At 38.0% G+C, this 23,184-nt stretch overlaps 1 protein-coding gene across 6 annotated transcripts in view; it reads right to left on the bottom strand.

Moving 5' to 3' along the window:
* Nucleotides 1-23,184, bottom strand: part of LOC124777949 (cleavage and polyadenylation specificity factor subunit 1) — a 299,452-nt gene that overhangs the window by 248,715 nt on the left and 27,553 nt on the right. For all 6 annotated transcript variants that reach the window (XM_047253499.1, XM_047253500.1, XM_047253504.1 and 3 more), the window contains 2 exons: nt 4,167-4,381; nt 933-1,285 (listed from right to left, as the gene is read on the bottom strand). In XM_047253499.1, the coding sequence (XP_047109455.1) occupies nt 933-1,285; nt 4,167-4,381 (568 nt within the window). The remainder of the gene's footprint in view (nt 1-932; nt 1,286-4,166; nt 4,382-23,184) is intronic.

Raw genomic sequence — 23,184 nt, 5'->3', positions numbered from 1 at the left:
GGATTTTCCTTAGCTTGATATGTATCTCTCTCTCTATTTTTTGAATCTAAATACATATTTGTATGCTTTATTCATCTAGTGAACGTTTTCAGCAGAATCCTTGTCTTACAATGTTTTTTTTAAACTTTTCTGTGCATCTCAACCATACACCAATATCATATCTTAAAGTAGCCTTAATAATCGTGATTATTAAAATGATAAACAAATAAGCATAACTAAAATACAGCTCATAAAACGTGGTAATACAGAGTGTAAATATTTCTGATAGGAAATGAAGAATCAAGTCCATATTAATTCATGGTATGAAATAATGTCAAAATAAACACAAAACCAATTCTAAAATATTGTGAAAAGAATAGCCTGCTATTCACTGTAAAGATGACACAGTGAGTTTTTTTTTTTTTTTTTTCATTCAGCCTGCAACTCATTGTGTTATCTGTACAGTGAGTAGCAATCTACCTTTTCGTAATATTACTGGTTTTCTAACCTGGACTTTCCTGTCTGACAAAACCAATTCTTGTTCTCTTTGTGACAGCTGGTTCTTGTCATTGAAGCCATTGTTTAAGGCATATTTTGTTGGTGGAGACACAGCAGAGGATATGATGGTTCAATTATATGACTTTTAATCCTTAAAAAATTGATCACTTTGAATACTTTACTGGTAGAGATAACAAAATGGATTATTAGATTTACCAGTAAAGGATTTACTTTTCAAGCAGAGAAATATCAGATGGTCTCTGATGATGCATCCCTCTGGATGAAATAAAACATCAGTCAGAAAAATATACCTTAAACTAATGCTTAAATTTTAAAACTCAGATGTCATCAAGTAATCACACACTGACTATTAATGCCTGTAATGCATGATCAATTCTTTTCTTTGCTTATCGTTATTGGCAATACATCAAAATAATAGCTTGAAGGAAACTGACCCTGGAAATGTTTTCACTGGTTCATACAAAATCAGTAGAGTCGGCTCATAGTAACCATGAAGAAACTGCACATCAATGACATTATCCATTTTTTCATCAAGTTCTTTCAAAACAATCATGTATGATGCCAAAACAGGAAGTTTAGAACTTGCATTTGCATTCTGAGAATTTACAGCTGAACCTATTATGGGTTTTGAGGCCTCCCCAAGCAACACCAAATCTGGATCATCCAGAGCTGTTTCTCGCCTGAAAGGCAGAACCACCAGTTTGCGTCCATACACCAGCATAGCTGCACACCTACCCTCTGGATCGACACGGACCATTGGAATATGGTAATGATGAGTCCAGCCACCCTATGAAGTAAGATGTTTTATAAATTACAATACAAACAACAACAGTAAAATTATTACACCACTGTTACAGGTAGTGCTTCATATATATGTATGAAACAGAATACAATGCTTATACCAACTGTTTTCCTTAATTATTCATTTCTTGCCACTCCATTTATTTTACTATTCCTAAGGATGGCAATGACATGACACGGGAGATGGAGGAGGAGACAATTATAGGATGAGGATTGGAACAGGGATTAAGAAAGCAAGAAAGAGGGATGGAGGCTATTATACAGGTTTCTCACATTTTTAGATTCAACACCATATTCTAAATTTACTCTTATGAGATAAGAACCGAAAGAGTGAAAGTCACTGTCTCAGGTAGTACAGGGTGCAGCAGAAAGAAGCTTAGAAAAATGAAACCAAGTAAGGTAGGACATTTTTATTTTTATTATCTAAGAACAAACATAATGTCATTTAATCACGCAAATGGCTGCCACCATTGTTAATGAGTTGTTCTCTGAAGCTGTTCATTACTCAACAAGTCCTGTCAGATGTGATTGCTTCAACTTTTTAAATTATCATTTCCTAGAGGGCTTCTAAAGTTTAATGGTGATCTTGGTACACCTTGTACTTGAGGTAGCCCCACAGAAAAAAGTAACAGGATGTTAAGTCTGGCGAACATGGTGGCCACCCAATATCACCATGCAAAAAAATGACATGTCCAAGAAACACTTCCCTCACCAATGGAAGTGACTGACATGCTGTGCGGCTGTTGCACTATTGGGGAACCACACACTTTCAAGACCATTAAACACTTTGCCTAGTTTTCACTGCAGGAGCATGGCACAGTAGTAATTGCTGCTTACAGTTAACACTCTCACCATTTTCTTCAAAAAAAAATAAAAATAAAAAAAATAAAGGCCAATCACACCAAAATTAGAAACTATACACCACACTGTTACCATAGGATTGTGGAGTCATCGTTGATGGAGTTCCTGGGGGTCATTTTCACACCAACCCCGGTAATTTTGTTTGTTGGTTGTACCTGGCAGATGAAAATGTACCTTGTCAGAAAAAATCACACCATCTTCTTACTGAACGTTCACAAGCATGTCTTGACACAATGTTGTACCGACAACGTAATCTCTTCCATTCAGTTCTTGAACCAAAACAATCTTGTAAGGTTGCATTTTCAAATCTCAATGCCAGATTCTTCTCACACTTTGATCAGGTAATTGTATGGCTAACGCCCACTTTCTCAAGGAACATCAAGGAAATTGTTGAACTGAACCTCTCATTGCAGAAACATTTTCTGGGCCTATAGCAGTCCGCAACTGATCTTGACGTTTATATTTCAATGCAGACCCCACCTCTCAAAAATTTGAAACCTATGATAAATGGTTTTCTTGCCGGGAACAGGGTTCCGTTGACTGAGCGTGAAGTGAATACAGGAAGTACACTGAGCAGTTATTGGCAATCCGCCATTTTCAATAAACAGTTCAATGACAAATGTGTGATGTTAACCTGATCAACCATGGTGTACACTGAAAATGGCACGTATGCAGCTATTAAATGGCATGTATGCAGCGACTTAAGGACATGCCCCCCCACCACTCTACTCTGTCGCTGCCTGCTGCCTCTCAAATTGAGGAGTTCTTTCTGCCTCACCCTGTACTGGCTTATCAATTAGCAATACATATGAGGCATGTGTTTCTAAACTACTTATGTTTCATAATAACAAACTATTATGGCGGCGCTAACATGAAAACAAGATAAAACACAATTCATCTCTGATGCACATACAGCGGCATTTACCACGATTGGTTATTGGAGATGGAGCATCACTCATATAGAAACTTTGACGTATGCATTTAATGTATGGTGCAGCACACTGTTGTCCCCAGAAAGATGAACAAAAGTTCCAAGAAAAGTTTCACGACAGGCATTATCATAAGCGGAAGAAATTTTCGCCATGGACAGAAACTTATACACAGAACTGTCACACGGTCTCATCAAAGAACTGCCTGTACAGTAGAATTTGAGAATATGGTGTTGGATCATGTAGGAGAATATTCATCAATAGCACTGGTCAATTTGTGACAAATGCACACATAAAAGAATACAGTGTAGGAAGTAATGGAGGAGCATTAATTAAAATCTTATCACAAACAAAACGTGGAAGCACTGGGTACAGAATTTAGTTCTGCGGGCGGGTTAACTTATGTTGTAACAAATGCATTGAAACTGGCAGTCGCAACTCAGAACAATTATTATAAACTTACATTGTTGTATCAAGTTACATTTTTATGTCAATACTGAAGATAACATTAATTCTGAGTTACTGATCCCTTATTTAAAAGTACTCAGTTTGGTATCCTCCACAAATCATATAATTTTGAACCTAAGTTTTGTAAAACCTTGTATAATGTATATGTGACATGTCTTTCATCCATCCAGAGCTGCTGTCAAAAAGTCTTTAATGCACTACTAGTTACGATCATCAGATTATTATCCATTGGTACTTGCAGTAAAATGGACAAAAAAATTATTATAAGAGATAACGAAATTCCAACAGCAGTTGTGGTGTACAAAAAATTATGTCATTTGTATATATGGGGCAATGCCACTAGCCTTTGAAGTTTTCAAACATTCCTTACTTTCAAATTATAGTAGAACAAAATAGAGACTTCTTGCTGATTTGGAAGAGAAACATTTGAAAGGCAAAGTTTTTTATTTTCTTCATTCATTTATTTTCTGATTAGTTAGTCCAGTTCTTCTTTTAAAGAGTCATTTTGGATTTACAAAGTGAACCACTACGATAGCTTTCAAAATAATCTTTATACTCTTTGAGAAGAAAATATTCAGTTTTCATTTAATCACACATAATGAAACATACCCTCATCTCCTCTTCTTCAAAATAGTGTAGAGACAGTGTCCGCAAGTCATGGATCTCTGGATCATATTCAACAACACTTAGCTTTGCATCACGAAAGCTAAGAAGTAAAGAATCTCTCGAGGAGCCAGCAAGGCTAACAGCCTGCATTGACATGACATTCCCAAACAATGTGTATGTGGCTAAACATTCCAGTTTCATTTTTGGTGGTCTGTTTTCTGAAAAGTGAAAACCGATTAGTGTTACAGATTAAATTTTGAAAGCAACATAAAACTTACAAAACATATCAGTTCAAAACAAAATCTTATGACCATATGCAACTATTAAATAATCATGTCATTAAAAGACATATTTTGCACTGTGGGACCAAAAGGACAAAAGTTATTACTAACATGTTATTTTGAAGATACATTCAAAAATGTTATGTACACAACCAAACATTCACTACAACCATTAAAAAACTCTCATGAGGAAGATGAACAAGCTTAAAAAATGTTATACCTTTGCTGTTTTATCCACCATGTGTGAATTTCCCACAGGAGTGCATAGTTTTATTTTTGTTTTCTTACTGGAAAGATGAAGGCACAACTACACTTCAGTAATCTTTCTGCTTTATCCAGAAAATCAGAAACATAAGAAGAAATGTATGAATGAATCATCTCATGGCTACCAGCTGCCTCAAGTTGTTACACATCCATTTGTTTTGTTAAGGAATCTAAAGTCTTGTTAAGAGAGCAGTTTATATACACAAATTGTAGTTTACACAATTCAAATACTCTGTCAGTGACAATATTTTCTTTCTGAGGTATTTCTGTAACGATATAAATCACAAACAGCCCACATGAACCATGGACATTGCCTGTGTGGAGCGGCTTGTGTGCCTCAATGATACAGATAGTCATACCGTAGTTGCAACTACAATAGAGGTGTGTCTGGACAGGCCAGATGAACATGTGGTTCCTCTAGAGGGGCAGCAGATTTTTAGATAGTTGCAGCAGCAAGAGTCTGAATGACTGACTGATCTGGCCTTGTAACATCAGCCAACAACACCCTTGTTTTGCTGGTACTGAAAATGGCTGAAAAAAAGGGAATACTATAGCTGTGTTTTCCCCCACCTTCCCTCCAAAGATATGCTGTGGTTAAATGATGATGGCATTCTCCTGAGTAAAATACTGCAGAGGTAGAAAAGCCCCCCATTGGATCTCTGAGTGGGGAATAATCAGGAGGACGTTGTCATCATGAAAAACAAAACTGTCATTCTACAGGTTGGTGCATGGTACGTTAGATCGGCTTAATCAGGCAAGTCTACTTTTATACTGACTGGAATAAACAATGGAATTCTGAAGGTAGGAGAGATAAAATACAGAGAGTTAAAGGTTATATGCAACTTGTACAGATAGCAGAAGGCAGTTAGAAGATTTGAAGGGTATGAAAGGAAAGCATTGACAAGGGTGTGTGACAGGGTTGTAGCCTATCCCTAAAGGTATTCAGTCTTTACCCTGGGCAAGCAGTAAAAGAAACCAAAGAAAAATTTGGAGATAATTTTTTTTTAAGGAGAAGGAATATAAACTATGAGGTTTGCTGATAACACTGTAATTCTGTCAGTCACAGCAATTGACATGGAAGAGCAGTTGAAAGGAATGGAGAGTGTCTTGAAACGGAGGATACTGGCAAAGCATCACACACAAGCCATTCCCCTCCAGTGATTGCTTCACCCCCTCCAACTCTATTCGTGCACTGGCATCACAACCACGTCCAAGCCTTTGGTTTGTTTACTTATCAGCAATCGAGTGGGGGGAAAATTTCTTCAACTTCCTCAAAGCATAGTCCCTCGCATACTCACTGGCTGTCCAACTTCGAAGAGGCGCTGCTATTTCATTAGCCTGCTTGCTCTCAGTGTTTTGTTCAGATTTACTCTTCCTAATATTGCACTTTTATTCAGGTCTTCACTTTTTTTACAACTGCAGCTATTTTTCTATTACAATTCTCAAGAATGTCAATAAGAAAGAATACTGAAAACCCTGTTTTCAGTGCCGAGATAAGCTACTCATTTGTTCACAAGCCCAATGAAAAACCTCAATTTTTAATATGTAAAAATTGTTTAAGCCAAAACGAAGGACATAATCTTGCTCGATATTCCTCTTCGCTCCATGAAGCAACACACAGATGTTAGACTCATGACAAACTCTGAGCTTCAGTGAACAAATTTAGGGAAAAGGTACAAGAGTTGACTAAACCTTCTAGTCTTATAGAGAAGAGTTTTCACTGTATCATATGCAGTATTATACGAGAGCTATTCAGAAAATAGGGAACGTTTCCATCAAACGCTGCTTGGCACGTGCCGATCGCGCATATTTTGGTATGTGCGTGCTCGACAGCTCAGTCGACATCCATCCGTGACAGCGGGAATGTCTCTGCGCATCTGGTTTTTTCAATATTCGAATTTGAAATGTGCTATGCAATTGAAAATCCCACCAGTTGTGAGGTGCAGTCTATGATAAGGTTTCTGTTGGCAAAAAACCTAGAACCTACAGAATCAAACAATGGAAAATTCAGGATGGAATGTAACAATACGAGAGAAGATTCACACAATCATAGCTTTCGGCCATTAAGGCCTTTGCCAGCAGCACGCGCAAGAGCGCGCAAGAGCGTAACTTGCACACACATCTGCAGTCTGAGAGAGCTGAAACTACATTACAGTGTACACTACAGTGTAGTTTCAGCTCTCTGAGACTGCAGACATGTGTGCAAGTTGCGCTTGCTTGAGTGTGTGTGTGTCTACTGCTGACAAAGGCCTTAATGGCCAAAAGCTATGATTGTGTGAACATTTTTATTGTGTCTATCGCGACTCAGCTTCTCCGCTATATGGTGAGTAGCAACTTTCCTTCTCGCATATTGTTAAAACCTATAGAAATTTATCGTGAACTGTGCAAAGTGTACAGAAACAATGTAATGAGTATGTTCCATCTGGAAATGGTGCATTCGGTTTAAAAATGGTCGAACCAACGTTCATGATGAAGAGAAGAGTGGATGCCCGAGCATTGTGACTGACGATCTTGTAGCTAAAGTTGATGAAACAATCTGTGAAAACTGTTGCTTCACAATAATGGAGCTTCCGCTTTCTTTTCCACAAGTTTCACGGACTTTGTTGTTTGAACATGTCACTCAAAAGCTAGGCTACCACAAATTATGTGCACGATAGGTGGCCAAAATGCTTACAGAGCATTATAAAGAACAGCGAATGGGGGCAACGCTGACATTTCAGGAGGTCTACCACAAATGTGGTGATTCATTACTGGATCGAATCGTAACCGGTGACAAGACTTGGGTGAAACAAGTCAATTGCAAGACAAAATTCCAGTCCATGGAGTGGGGGCACACAAGGTCCCCCCAAAAACCGAGAAAATGTTTGCAAACCTTGTCAGCAACAAAGTTGATGGCGACAGTTTTTTGGGATAGCCAAGGTGTGCTTCTTATTGATTTTCTCAAACGTGGAGGAACCATAAATTCTGCCCGATACTGCCAAACTCTGCACAGCCTTAGAAGAGCAGTTCAAAACAAACGCCGAGGAAAACTGACATCCAAAATTTTGTTTTTACACGACAATGCCCTACCTCACGCGGCAAACTGCACTAAAGAACTCCTCAATTCATTCAAATGGGAAATTTTCCCTCATTCGCCCTACAGCCCCGATCTCGACTTCCACTTGTTTACCAAGATGAAAAACTGGGTTGCAACGCAGCGCTTTCATGAAGACGTGAACTCCAGGCGGGTGTAACTCACTGGCTGAAATCTCAGGCGGCAGAATTTTACGACGAAGGTCTTTCAAAGCTTGTCCACTGCTATGATAAGTGCCTCAATGTGTTTGGTGACTATGTGCAAAAGTAGCATATCAGTTGCTCTTTCAGATGTATATAATAAAATGTATTTCTTATGCTTAGTTTTTTTTTAAATGCCAAAATGTTCCCTACTTTCTGAATAGCCCTTATACTTAAAATTGGCAAAAGTTTAGAAATGCTTCAGTGATGGTGTACTCATGAAAGAATGCGCAACAGGAATGGCACAAGCATTTGGTTACAATGATGCCTCTGAACAGTTTGAAACAGTTGCTTTCACACAAAACACTGTAAAAAGTCAAATTCTTGATATAGATGAAAGCATAAAAAAAATTAAACTACACAATTTAATTGCAAACTGTCAATGTAATTCCTTGTGTGTGGATGAGAGTACTGACCGAACAGTTTTTACTCAATTACTTTTTTTGAGAAGGGGTTGGGTTGTTTGGGGGATGAGACCAAACTGCAAGGTCATCGGTCTCATCAGATTAGGGAAGGACGGGGAAGGAAGTCGGCCGTGCCCTTTCAAAGGAAGCATCCCAGCATTTGCCTGGAGCGTTTTACGGAAATCATGGAAAACCTAAATCAGGATGGCCGGATGCAGGACTGAATCGTCGTCCTCCTGAATGTGAGTCCAGTGTGCTAACCACTGCACCACCTCGCTCGGTACTTTTTTGATATAATTGATGGTTTGGAAAAATACTCTTCAATTTGCACCGACAGTGCATCAGTTACAGTCGGTAACACAAATGGCTCCGTTGGTCAACTAAGAAAAAACTGAATAAACTGTTTAACTTTTCGCTGAATATTCATCAGGAGGCGCTATGTGGAAAATGTGTCAGAATGTCGGCCACAATGAAAGATGTACTGAAAATTATGAATATAATACAAAGAGGAAACTGACAACTATCTCATCGAAAATTTAGATATCTTTTGGAAAATGTTGAGGCAGAATATGGACATGTATTGGATATTAAAGTGTTTGAAAATAAGCTGATAAAGTAATTTTTTATTGAAATTGGCATTCCTAAGAGATTTTACAAATCATTTAAATAATTTGAATTTGCATTTGGATGGAAAGGAACACACTATTCCTGGTATGTGTACAAATATTAATAGATTCTCATGTAAACTTGTGTTGTTTAAATTGCAAATAAAAAGGGAAAATTTATGTCATTTCCCAAGTTGCTGTGAACTGAAACAATAATACAGGGAAGTAAAATTTTCAAGATATAAATCTCTAGAATTGGATATCATGTTCTTTAACAATCCGTTGAAAATTAGTCTTGAAGGTGTTAGAATTCATCTTCAAGAAGAAGTGTGCAGTTTATAAAATGATCCATTCGTGTTATCAAGGACAGATAAAGATGCAGCAGTTTTTGAAATGATGCAACAAGATCAGTACCCAAAACACACAGACTTAACTATTAAAACAAAAACTTTCAGTAATACGGAAGAACATTGCAAGCGATATATATAGAAGGTGCAACTCTCACGGAGGCAGATATCGACTGTTAGAATCGACATGTAAAATGTGTCAAAGCAAGCAACTTTTCCAATATGACATGAAACAAGTATCTTGTGTTATGTTAATATAAAGAAATAATAATAATTGTGTCAATTTGATATATTCAAAAACAGACACAGCTTTTACAATATAGGAGTTATTTTTTATTACTTCCACACAGTACAGTGGCATAATTAAAACTTCAAACGATGAGTTCATTTACATTTGTAATAAGCTTCTTTACTCCATACATATAATGAAAACCACACAGATGTCTCGTCAAGGAATCTCCATTTAAATGCAATGTATCAATTTTTTTTAAATTAATCAGGGGCTTGGCAGGTGGATCGGTGAAAGTTACTGGATCAGTTTATAACGTTGAAACTAATAAAACATTCAGAGAAGAAGAAAGACTGCAAATACGATCACTGCTCACTTCAACCACAGCAATTAAAGCTGTACTATTAGGCTGCTGCCTAACTGCATCCTCGAAAATCATTACACACTATTGTAATTGAATCCAGCTGTAATCATATTTACAGTATTGTTTCACCTCTGAATGTGTTATTACTTTTGACAATAAAAACTGATGCACATACCTTCAAGCAATTCACACAAGAAGAGAACAGAAACTTTTGAAATATGGTGCTACAAAGGAATGCTGAACAGTAGATAGATAGATCATATAACTAATGAAGAGGTATTGAATAGAACTTGGGAGAAAAGAAATTGTGGCACAACTTGACTAAGAGAAGATATCAGTAGATAGGACACACACTGAGATGTCAAGGAATCATCAGTTTAGTACTGGAGGGAAGTGTATGTGGGGTGGGGGTGGAGAACTGGGAGGGGTGTGTAAACATTGTAGAGGGAGACCAAAAGATGAATGCAGTAAGTAGATTCAGGAGGATATAGGTTGCAGTAGTTATTCAGAGACGAATAAGGTGTTCATCAGGACCTCATATGGCGCCAGCATTTCGAGTCCAAGGGCAAGCAGAAAAGCTACCAGTGGAAACATCCCTACCTCCTCCACAAAAGAAATCCAAAGCTGTTCACACAAGTTCGAGTAAGGGTATAATATAATAACCTCCTCCTGTCACTGCAGGGGCCCTCTGCTCATTGGGTTCCTCAAATATGGAATCAAAATCAATCTGCAACATTATGAAGACACTTTGCAGAAACTGCGACACATCATAACGTCAAAACACCAGGAATGCTGTCGGACAGGACCATCCTGTTGCATGATAATGGCCACACCCAAAATGCCAATCGGAGAAAGGCTATGGTTCAGCAATGTCATTGGGAAACACTTAACACTACAACACCCTCCATACAATACGGATCATTCACTGTGTGATTTTCACATCTTCCGTGACCTGAAGAAAGACATGTATGGACATCGATTTCAGTCGGACAACGAAATGCAGAGTAGGTGCAGTTGTGGATCAGTCAGCGACCGATGATGATTTACAAAAGATAAACTGATCATCTCGTCTCCCAGTGGGATAAATGTCTTAACGCATGTTGTGATTACTTTTCAATGGAACCATTCTATGGTCCCACTGTGGAGGGTGTTGGGTTTTCATTTGATTATCCCCCCACAGCGAGAGGTGGAAGAGAAGGAAAAATAGTAGGAGAATATGAGGACAAGAGGAAAAGAATGAAAGAGGAAGCTGCTTGGAGACTGGAAAGTTTCAAACTGATTATACACTGAAGTGCCAAAGAAACTGGTATATCAAATATAGATATATGTAAACAAGCAGAAAACAGCACCACGGTCAGCAATGCCTATATAAAACAAGTGTCTCACACAGTTGTTAGATCAGTTACTGCTGCTACAATGGCAGGTTTTCAAGATTTAAGTGAGTTTGAGCATGGTGTTACAGTCAGCACACGATCGATGGGACACAGCATCTTCGAAGTAGCAATGAAGTGGGGATTTTCCCATACCACCATTCACGAGTGTACCATGACTATCAGGAATCTTGTAAAACATCAAATCTCTGACATCGCTACAAGCAGATAAAGATCCTGCAAGAATGCGACCAATGACAACTGAAGAGAATCATTCAACGTGACAGAAATGCAACCCTTCCGCAAATTGTTGCAGATTTCAATGCTGGGCCATCAACAAATGTCAGCGTGCAAACAATCCAACAAAACATCATCAATATGGGTTTTCGGAGCCGAACGCTCACTCGTGTACACCTAATGCCTGCACGACACAAATCTTTACACCTCACCTGGGCCCATCTACACCGACATTAGACTGTTGATGATTGGAAACATGTTGCCTGGTCGAATGAGTATCATTTCAAATTGTATCGAGCAGATGGGCGTGTATGGGTAAGGAGACAACCTCATGAACGGATGGACCCTGCACGTCAGCAGGGGACTGTTCAAGATGGTGGAGACTGTAATATTGTGGGGTGTGTGCAGATGGAGTGCTATGGGACCCCTGATACATCTACATACGACTGACAGGTGACAGGTTCAAATGGTTCAAATGGCTCTGAGCACTATGGGACTCAACATCTGAGGTCATCAGTCCCCTCAGGTGACAGGTATGTAAGCATCCTGTCTGATGACCTGCATCCATTCAAATCCACTGTGCATTCTGATGGACTTGGGTAATTCCATCAGGACAATGCAACACACGTCCAGAATGGCTATAAGGTGGCTCCAGGAACACTCTTCTGGGTTTAAAAACTTCCGCTTGCCACCAAACTCCAAAGACATGAACATTACTGTGCATATCTGGGATGCCTTGCAAGGTGCTGCTCAGAAGAGATCTCCACTCGCCCATACTCTTATGGATTTATGGATATACCTGCAGGATTCATGGTGTCAATTCCCTCCAGTACTACCATATTTACTCGAACCTAAGCCGCACTCGAATCTAAGTCACACCTGAAAAATGAGACTCGAAATCAAGGAAAAAAAAATTTCCCAAATCTAAGCCACACCTGAAATTTGAGACTCGAAATTCAAGGGGAGAGAAAAGTTTTAGGCCGCACCTCCAAATCGAAACAAAGTTGGTCCACTGTAATATGAGACACAATTAGGTCGAATGAATGACGATACAGCTACAGTAGTTTGGTTCGAATCGTAAGCTTAGCAGTTAAGCTTACCAGGCGTCAGGCGCTCCGTCCGTATTTATACGGGTACCCTTCCTTTTTCAAGTGCTTCGTCTGGTTTGAATTGATTGCTTATTTTTCTTTGATCTGATAAGTGCCATTCTCTTTGGTATAGGTGTTTACGTCACTCTAAGCTGAAAACGCTTTATTGTACTGTGTAATGCATTGTTTGTCGCATTCTGATAATGAGTGTTTAAGGCCTGTCGCCGCTCGTGACATGGCTTGCTTTTGAGCGTGCTAACGCTGCTTACAATTTTAAAAAAAAAAAAAATTCCGCACAGAAATTAGAGTCATCTTAGATTTAAAAATCTAGTCAATTGCTGTGCTTCATTTCTGGCTTTATCACTATTACGCATAAGAATAATACGAATATAAACATGACATGATATGTATATTCTTCCGCATTTGCTGTTGTCTCACTCTTGTTTTGTAGTTTATTAGGCAGACAGGATTTAAATGATATAGCAGCAAACACGAAACAATACATAGCAAAATGTTTATATTCATATTATTCTTATGATGAAGAGAATACTGCATGTGATTCACAATTCATAAAAGTTCCTATTAGCAACCATCTCTTGTCACAGGTAGGAAAAAATTCAGAATGTAGAGTTGGCCATATTGACAAACATCCCAAACAGTCTGGTCAGTCGGATTTTCATAGTACATTGAAATGCTGCAACATTCGAAGATGAACAATATGGAATTTGTATTTACTTCATTGGATAATGTATGAAAATGCAGTGGTCGAAACTCGGGGCGGAGAAAAAAAGCTCGTCTTCCACTTTTTTTTAATTTATTTACTGACACAGAGGTTTTGGCGCCAGTATTTATCTTTGTGCCTGCAAATCATGCCCGTGTAGCGCTACATGTATTCGACGGCAGAAGTTAGTTGTGGCGGCACCTACCAACATTTTTCAGAACTTCCACTTACTTTGCACTCGATTCTAAGCCGCAGGCGGTTTTTTGGATTACAAAAACCGGAAAAAACTGCGGCTTCGATTCGAGTAAATACGGTACTTCAGACATTAGTCAAGCTCATGCCATGTCATGTTGCAGCACAACTTCTTGCTCGCAGAGGGCCTACACGATATTAGGAAGGTATACCAGTTTCTTTGGCTCTTCAGTGTATAATGGTAAGACAGTTGTTTGAAACCAGATTTAAACTGTTAGACAATTCCATGATCAAATGTGGACTCTGACTTAATTTACTGTTTATGAAATTTAGATTAAAACTGAAGAATTTGCAGAAAGTTAGATAATTATGGAGATGGAACTAAGATAAGTTGAAAGAACCAGAGGTTGTGGAGAGTTCAAAAGAGAACATTAAACAACAATTGTCTAAAACAGAGGAATGGAATATAACAGAAGAGGAATGAGTAGCTTTGGGAGATGAAAAAGTGATGACTGCAGAAGATCAAATGGGTAAAAAGACAAGGCTTAGTACAAATCTTTCAATATCACAGGAGATACTGAATAAAACAGAAAAAAATAAAAAGGCACCAAATGTAGCAGGCAAAAAGGAATAAAAATATCTAAAAAATGAGACTGTCAGGAAGTGAAAAATGGCTAAGCAGGAATGACTTGAGGACAAACATAAGTATACAGAACCATGTGTAACTAGGAGAGATGTAGACACCACCTACATGAAAATTAAAGTGACGTCTGGAGAAAAGAAAAGCAGTGCATCAATATCAAGAGCTCAAATGGGAAACTAGTTCCAAGCAATGAAGGTAAAGTTGAAAAGTGGATGAAATACATAAAAGGAAATGATCTCTATGGCAATATTACAGAAAGGGAAGAGAAGTTGATGAAAATGAGATAGGCGATATGATATAGCAAGCAGAATATGACGGAGCATTGAAAGACTTAAGCTGATAAAACACTGCTAGAGTAAACAACATTCCATCAGAACTCATATACTTGGGAGAGCCAGTCATTGTGAATGCGGCAATTTCAACACCAAGTCATTTTCAAACACTTATACATAAGCATCATACAGTATGTCATATGTGATGTGCAATACAATCAAAGTCATTCCATATGTGAAATAAAACATCTACATCATAAACTAACAGTGAAAACTTCACCCTACAACTGTGTAACTGTACCATACTGTGTATGAACTGCAACTCTTATACAGCTCTAGGATGATGTTTTATCTTACAAGGATTATTTCATGTATGGCTTCACATATGAATGACTTTTTGACTGCATGCAACACAAGTACAATGAACCACATAACGCTTATGTATAAGTGCTTCAAAATTACTTAACGTTGAAATGACCCAATTGCACAACAAATAAAGGATATTATTGTACAGCCTACTATGGGTGTTTTTTTTTTTTTTTTTTTTTTTTTTTTTGCATGCTATGAGTTAGGAAATACCTCCCAGGCTTCAAGAATAATGTAATAATTCTAATTCCAAAAAGAAGGGCCTGACACACGTGAATATTATGGACTATCAGTATAAAAGTTATGGTTACAAAATACTGACACAAGCAGTCTAAGGAACAGTAGGACTACTGGCAAAGGCTGACCTCACGGAAGATCAGTGCGCGTTACAGAGAAATGTAGGAAACTGCAAGGCAATGTTAGACAATAGGTTTGGGAAAGGCAAACCTACATTTGTAGCATTTGCAGACATAGAGAAAGCTTTTAACAACGTTGATTGGAATGTATTTCTTGAGATTCTGAAGGTAGTATGGGTAAAATGAAGTGAGCGAAAGGTTATACACTACTTGTAAAGAAACCAGAGGTGTAACAAAACCAGAGGCAGGCATAAGAGTTGAAGGGCATGCAAGGGAAGATGTGATTTGGAAGGAGTGAGACAGGGTTGTAGCCTAACCCCATGTAATTCAATCTGAACACAGAACAATCAGTAAATGCAGCCAACGAAAAATTTGCATAAGGTATTAAAGTTCAGGGAGCAGAAATAAAAACCATGAGGTTTGCAGATGGTATTGTAATTCTGTAAGAGGCAGAAAAAGGACTTGGGAGTGCAATGAATGGAATGGGCAACGTCTTGAAAGGATAATGTACCATGAGCTTTAACAAAATAAAAATAAGGGTAAGGGGATAATGTCAAATTATATCAGGTGATGCTGAGGGCATTAGATTAGGTAATGAGACACTAAAAATAGTATATAAATTTTGCTATTTGGTTGGTAAAGTAACTGACGATAGCTGAAATAGAGAGGACATAAAAAGTAGACTGGTGATGGCAAGAAAATCATTTCTGAAGAAGAGAAATTTGGTAACATGGAATATAAATTTGAGTTAGGAAGGATTCCGAAGGCATTTGTAGGGAGTGCAGCATTGTACGAAAGCAGGACATGATTGCTAAGCAGTCTGGACAAGACGATAATAGAAGCTTTTGAACTGTGATGCTAGAGAAGAATGCTGAAGACAAGAACTAATGAGGAAGTACCGAATAGAATTGAAAAGGAAATAAATTTGTGGTACAATTTGACGAAAAGAAGATATCAGATGATATGACACGTTCTGAGTCTGAGACATGAAGGAATCATGTCTCTGGAGGAAAGAGAGCGAGTGTGTGTGTGTGTGTGTGTGTGTGTGTGTGTGTGTGTGGTGGGGGGGGGGGGGGGGGGGAGTAAGTTAAACCAGACAAAGAGATGGTAAATGCAGGTTCAAATGGATGCAGGTTGCAGAAGTTATTCACAGCAGTGTGGAACTCTGCATCTAAGTTAGTAGAAATTCAAGTGTCAACAAGAAGATCAATTTGTGAAGCATAAAACAACTTCCTCCATCATTCCTTAGCAAAAGATCTTGCCAAGAATCCAACAAGACTCTGGTCATACGTAAAATCACCAAGCGAGCCAAATGTTTCTATCCATCGACAAATCTGTAGTGGCAACAGAAGACAGCAAATGAAAGCTGAAGTATTAAACTTCACGTTTAAGAAATCATTCACATGGGAGGATTGTACAAACATATCGCTGTTTAACAGTCATACACACTTCCACACAGTGGACACAGAAATTTGCATCTGTGGCATAGAGAAGAAACTGAGAGGTGCAGAAACAAATAAGTAACCAGGACCAGATGGAGTCCCAATTTAGTTTTACCCAATCTCTGCGGCTTACTTAGCCAGCATTTATCGCGAGCCTCTTGCCCAGCGAAAAGTCCCAAACAACTGGAAAAAAAACGCAACCACGTCCTGTATATAAGAAAGGTAAATGACTGGCCCACATAATTTAACACCAATATCCTTAATGCTGGTTTGCTGCATAATTCTTGAACACACTCCGAGTTTGAATATAAGAAATTTCCTTAAGACACAAAAGCTTCTGTCCACAAATCAGCAGAGATTTAGAAAGCATTGCTCCTGTGAAAGTCAGCTTGCCCTTATCTTACGTGATATCCTATGAACCATGGATTGAGGATAGCAGGCAAATTTCATATCCCTAGATTTCCAGACAGCATTTCACATGATGCCCCACTGCAGACTGCTGACTAAGGTCTGATCACATGGTATACGTTCTCAGATATTAGAGTGGCTAGAAGACTTTTTAAGTAATAGAACCCAGTATGTTGTCCTTGATGGTAAGCGTTAATCAGAGACAAGGGTACTGCCAGGAGTGCCCCACGGAATTGTGATAGGACCGCTTTATTTCTCTACACACATAAATGACCTGATTGACAGGATGAGCAATTTATAGCAGTTTGTTGATGTCACTGTGGTATATGGGCAGGTGTTGTCCTTAGGTGACAGTAGGAGTATACAAGAGGACTTAGGCAAAATTTCCAGTTAGTGTAATGAACAGCAGCTTGTTCTAAACGTAGAAAAATCTAGGTTAATGAAGATGAGTAGTAAAAACAATCTTGTAATGTTCGAGTACAGCATTTGTAGTGTGCAGCTTGACACAATCACACCAATTAAGTATCTAGATGCAACATTGCAACCCAATAGGAAATAGGGTGGGCACATCAGATTGGTAGTGGGGAGGGCAAATGCTCAACTTCGCTTTATTGGAAGTATTTTGGGAAAGTGTAGTTCATCTATAAAAGTGACAGCATATAGGACGCTAGTGCGACCCACCCAATCTTAAGTACTGTTTATGGGTTTGGGAACCCTGCCGTATCGGATTAAAGGAAGTTGTCAAAGTAATTTGCAGGTGGGCTGCTAGATTTGTTCCCAGTAGCTTCAAACAGCATGCAGATATTACAGACACACTTCGTAAAAAATGGGAATACCTAGAGCGAAGCTGACATTCGCTTCACAAGGCACTATCACAGAAATTTAGAGAACTGGCATTTGAGGCCAACTGGAGAAAGATTCTACTGCCACCAACATAAGGACCATGAAGATACGATGTGACAAATTAGGACTTGTACAGAGACTTTTAGACAGTCGTTTTTCCCTTGCTCTATTTGCGGGACGAACAGTAAAGAAAATGAGTATTAGATGGTTCATGGTATCCTCCACCATGCATCATATGGGAGTTTGTGGCGTGCGTAAATGTACATATATACTACATTCTTCATAAGAATAAACCTGATGTAACATTGCATCGTGTAAAGTTCTGTGTTTGTGAAATCTCTCATTGGATTTCATTTAATATGGAGAGGAAGGCAAGCTGTCTTTGAGTGTATTCACGTACATAACAAGGATATGTTTTATGCTGTGTGTTGCATGTACATCTACTCTGCAATAATATGGGATAACAGCTTTACAAGCGCATTTAACTTGGACAGCACTGCCTGCCAGCTGGTCCATCTAACCTGCGGTAAAGTGAACAGTTACAGTTAAGATATAAAACAGATTAGTAGAGAAACAATATAGCTTCAAATGTCATTTAATTTTTAAATAGAATTAAATAATATCTGGCAAAACTTTGGTAATTTACTTTTTAGGAGACCAGATGGAAAACAACTCACTCTCGTTCTTTGCTAAAATGGTATTGAAATTAAAAATAAGAGTGATGAAAATGCCTAAATTAAATACTGGATAATTTTTCCAGAATGAGATTTTCACTCTGCAGCGGAGTGTGCGCTGATATGAAACTTCCTGGCAGATTAAAACTGTGTGCCCGACTGAGACTCGAACTCGGGACCTTTGCCTTTCGCAGGCAAGTGCTCTACCAACTGAGCTCCTTCCATATCCGAATCCAAGGAAAACATTTCAGTACTGTAACTGTCATCTGCTATGTTGATAATGAAGCATCAACAATGGAAACCACAAAGTAATCCAAGTGTCACATTTTCTCCTCTTCTTTTATGACATGCTGTTCTGCATCCCACCAGTGCTTGGCAGTGAAGTGTGACGAAGCTTTGTGCATTAGTTCTAGTATAACTGCCAACTTAAAATATCTTGTTGTATCATAACTTTGCTCCAGATCAATTCTACTGTGTTTAGACTGGAGTGGTATGGAAGCATTTGTACAGACTGCCTGATGCGATGAAAATCATCATTTCCCATGTTTTTACTATGCTTATCACACTCGTTCATGTGAGACCATATCTGTGGAATAAAACAATGGACAAAGTGCAAATAAGGAATAGCAGATTTTTTATTTTTGTCCCAAAAATTTGATCTGTAATACTTTCTCGATTTAAATACACTTAACAATCTTTTATACAAAAAACTGATAATTAAGAATTTATATCCATAATGAAAACTGGAATCTTGCATGCGATATGTAATTAGAAACAATAAGATATGTAATTTTCATAAAAATCATTTGCATTAATTAGCATATATTTGATGAATTTGATATTTAAATTATGTTTGAACTGGATGAAGAAAAATGTAAAAAAATAAAAGAACAGAGGGATATTTGAACTCATGATCCATAGAACACTTGACTATCATCTTCCAATGCTACCTACTATGCCACGTCCCTAGATAACAGAAGTGCCTTAACTTTATCAAACACAGTTGCTCGAAAAAGTTCAAAGCTGATTTTCTCTGTAAACTTGTGAAAACATTAAGAACAACCTGTTTCTCATCATTTTTAACAGTGTTCCATGCACTTGTTTCAATACGAGCAGGAAGCAGTGTCAGCCACTCTTCCAGTACCTATTACAGTTCAAGAATCAAACCACAAAGTTTTTACAGACTGCAACCATACACGATTTTTGAAATAAAAACTTCATCACTAAAAGTATTATTGAGAATAACTTTGATGGCACACATTAAACTATCTCTAAGTTTCATGTACAGTAACACAGTAATAATGTATCTAATCCTCAAGTAGGATCTACTGCCAATAGAGTAATAACACCAGTATATATGTGCTGTGACTGCTGGCCAATAATCACGTTTGTGTTTGTTCGCATCAAGTTTATTCTCATAATGAATGATGTATAGTAATCAGGCTTCTGACTGGAGACCACGACAACAAACAACTTAAGGAGTGCGCTATTTCAACCTGCTATGATACTTATTGACTGTGGTTCAAATACTATCGGTACAGCGCAAAGGTGCTGTAGCAAATGTGTTTGTGAAGGCTGTACGCAGAACTGTAGCTGGGAGGGAGAAGGGGGGGGGGGGGGGGCGCATTCAATGATTGGTTCCTACTGGTGCTAGGAACATGAGATGAAAAGTTTTTGGTTTAGCCCGGACCAGCAGCCATTTGTACAGCCATTCGAGCACCTATCTTACCGTAGCTGTGTTACAGTATATTAGGCATAGTCTGAACAACTGGAGCTGGCACCCAAACAAATTGTGCAAACAATTTAATTACTTGTGTAAAAGATGTTAATTTGGCTGAAATTAATGCTCAGCTAATGGCACCATTTTTAGGTGCACTGTTCAAAGTTTACATGTAAATACATGAAAAAAAAGCACATTTCTTTGGGACCTTTTGAAGCATGCCACTTTTATCCTCTAAACTTGTATGAATAAGTTCAAACTTTGCACTAAAGCAGACAAATGGATGAAGTCAAAATGAAATTTTTCTTAGCCAATAATCTTTATCCATTGTTTAGATACAAAGGTTTATAGTCATGGTAAATGTAATGTGTAAAAATCATTGTTACGGTAACTGAATGTGTGGAAAAGGTTTAAAGTGATTCAAATAAGTAAAAAATGTATTTTTACAATAAAATTGAAAACTTGTTTTCAAAAATCTAGTGTCTTTTGGATTTCACATGCATAAAAACAAGTTCTTTGTGAGATTTTTTATTCGCACCTCTTGTATGTTTCAAACTTGCGCAAATAATTTAAAATTTTGTAAGAAGATAGATAAAACATATAATTAATGGTCATCCAGTTGTTTTGTAAAAGCTTTATCTGCTGCCAAGAAATAAGCAACATGATTCATAAGACAAGGACCAATAATGGATCTCCTGTCACACCAGTCAACACAAATCTACATCAGTTGCCAGTCTATGGTGTTCTAATGTCAAGATTATGGTAGAGTAAAAGTTGGGGACCAAAATGTAAAATTCTCCCATCATAATACAAAAATGGCCAATATGCCATGGGCTGGGTTATGGATGATTAAGAATTCACTTTATCTGACAGCTTAAAGGACATTTAAACCAAAACCTCTTACATTCACACTTTTTTATGAGTTAACCTATTTCCCCAGTGCAGTGTGCTCTCTTAGGTGTAAGGTGTTGACACACCTGTATCTTGCAATTTATAGGCTAAAGTCCTAGATCCTGTGGCCAAACTTCATAAGATTCACCAGCCACAGTAAACAATATTTGGAGTGGATTTGTTCCTGGGGGGGGGGGGGGGGGGATGACATCATATATCATATTACTTTATTTGACACATTGCATTAAACTACATGACAGGGGTATTAATACTAACAAGTAAAAATGTTCAAGTACATCAAGAAATTTTGATTTACATGTCTTGGAAGCTGCCAGATAAGTCAAATAGCTGGTTCCTGTTGACATACCTAACTCTGACCAGAAGAGATTCATCTTTTTATGATATGAGCATTTTTCATTCTGGTTACACTGATGAGTGAACATTCAAATACTTATATAATAGAGGGAAACATTCCACGTGGGAAAAATATATCTAAAAACAAAGATGATGAGACTTACCAAACAAAAGCACTGGCAGGTCGACAGACACACAAACAAACACAAACATACACAGACACAAGCAGACATGTCTGCTTGTGTCTGTGTATGTGCGGATGGATAGGTGTGTGTGTGCGAGTGTACACCTGTCCTTTTTTCCCCCTAAGGTAAGTCTTTCCGCTCCCGGGATTGGAATGACTCATTACCCTCTCCCTTAAAACCCACATCCTTTCGTCTTTCCCTCTCCTTCCCTCTTTCCTGACGAAGCAACCGTTGGTTGCGAAAGCTAGAATTTTGTGTGTATGTTTGTGTTTGTTTGTGTGTCTATCGACCTGCCAGCGCTTTTGTTTGGTAAGTCTCATCATCTTTGTTTTTAGATACATTCAAATACTTAGTAAGGCAAGCAATTGTCATATCTCCTCTCAGAAATGTGGTGCAACAGTAATGTGTAGTCACGCTTACTTGATTATATGTGCATTCGGGGGTTTGTTCTGCAATATTTGAGATAATTTCATCACTTTCAAAGAGTAAATACAGAATGCAGTTTTATGACAAATATGGGATATACTGCCAAATATCTGATGCTTCAGGTCACATTAGTACTTGTAATTCATATTTATACATCCTGGGAATATAAACTGATAAAGTATCAGTTAAAGATATGGAAGGCATTTTAATGAGACAACATTTTCAAAATAGTTATATTGTGTTCCATTAGTTGTATCAGCCAACTGAACATGGTAATACGACAGACACATGTTAATACGGGTAAACTGTGTAAACGTACTAGACTTACTTGGATGCATATTGCTACTAAAACAGCGAAAAAACTTTTGATGTTCATGAAATGTAATCACATTCTCCAAACAAAAATTATTGTTATGGAAAATTAATAACAAATTGTATTCCATATTTATTTCCATGCCAGAATGTACACACACCAACTGGAAAGGTACACAACTGAATGGAAGTTGGTAATAACATACATAGGCTTCATATATTACGAGTCTCATTCAATAATTAAAGAGATGAATTGTTCTGGAGGAAAAAACTGTTAGTAGGGCAAGTTTGGGACTTTTAAGATTTTTTGTTGGCATCACTGGGGTGAGCCATGATCAGCTCATGTATCAACATTGTTTTGTTTATAACCTCAAAAATACATTTCAAGATGGCGAGTCTGCTTGAAACGTCCACATTAGTTGAAAAACATTCCGTTATTTGTTTTTTTACTTTCTGAAGGCAATGTCTCAAGTTTATGGTGAAGGTTGTATGAATCATGCACATTTTCAAGTGGGTAAAGCAGTTCAAAAATGGTTGCGACTCAGTGACAGACGAACACCGTTCTGGCCGACCTGTTGCAGTTTCCTCCCTCACTTGAAAGTCAAATTGATGACATTATTCGTGTCAACCGCCTTGTGATTGTGGAAATTATAGTTGATAAGGTTCCAGACAGTTCTGGTACAGTTCATAACATTGTCTGTAACATGCTGAAGTACCGCAAAACATGGGTCCAAATGAGTTGAAGGAGCTACAC

The sequence above is a fragment of the Schistocerca piceifrons genome, chromosome 2 (assembly GCF_021461385.2).
Source record: "Schistocerca piceifrons isolate TAMUIC-IGC-003096 chromosome 2, iqSchPice1.1, whole genome shotgun sequence".
Lineage (NCBI taxonomy): Eukaryota > Metazoa > Arthropoda > Insecta > Orthoptera > Acrididae > Schistocerca > Schistocerca piceifrons.
The sequence above is the reverse complement of the archived record's forward strand: the minus strand, read 5'-3'. Positions and strand labels throughout refer to the sequence as shown.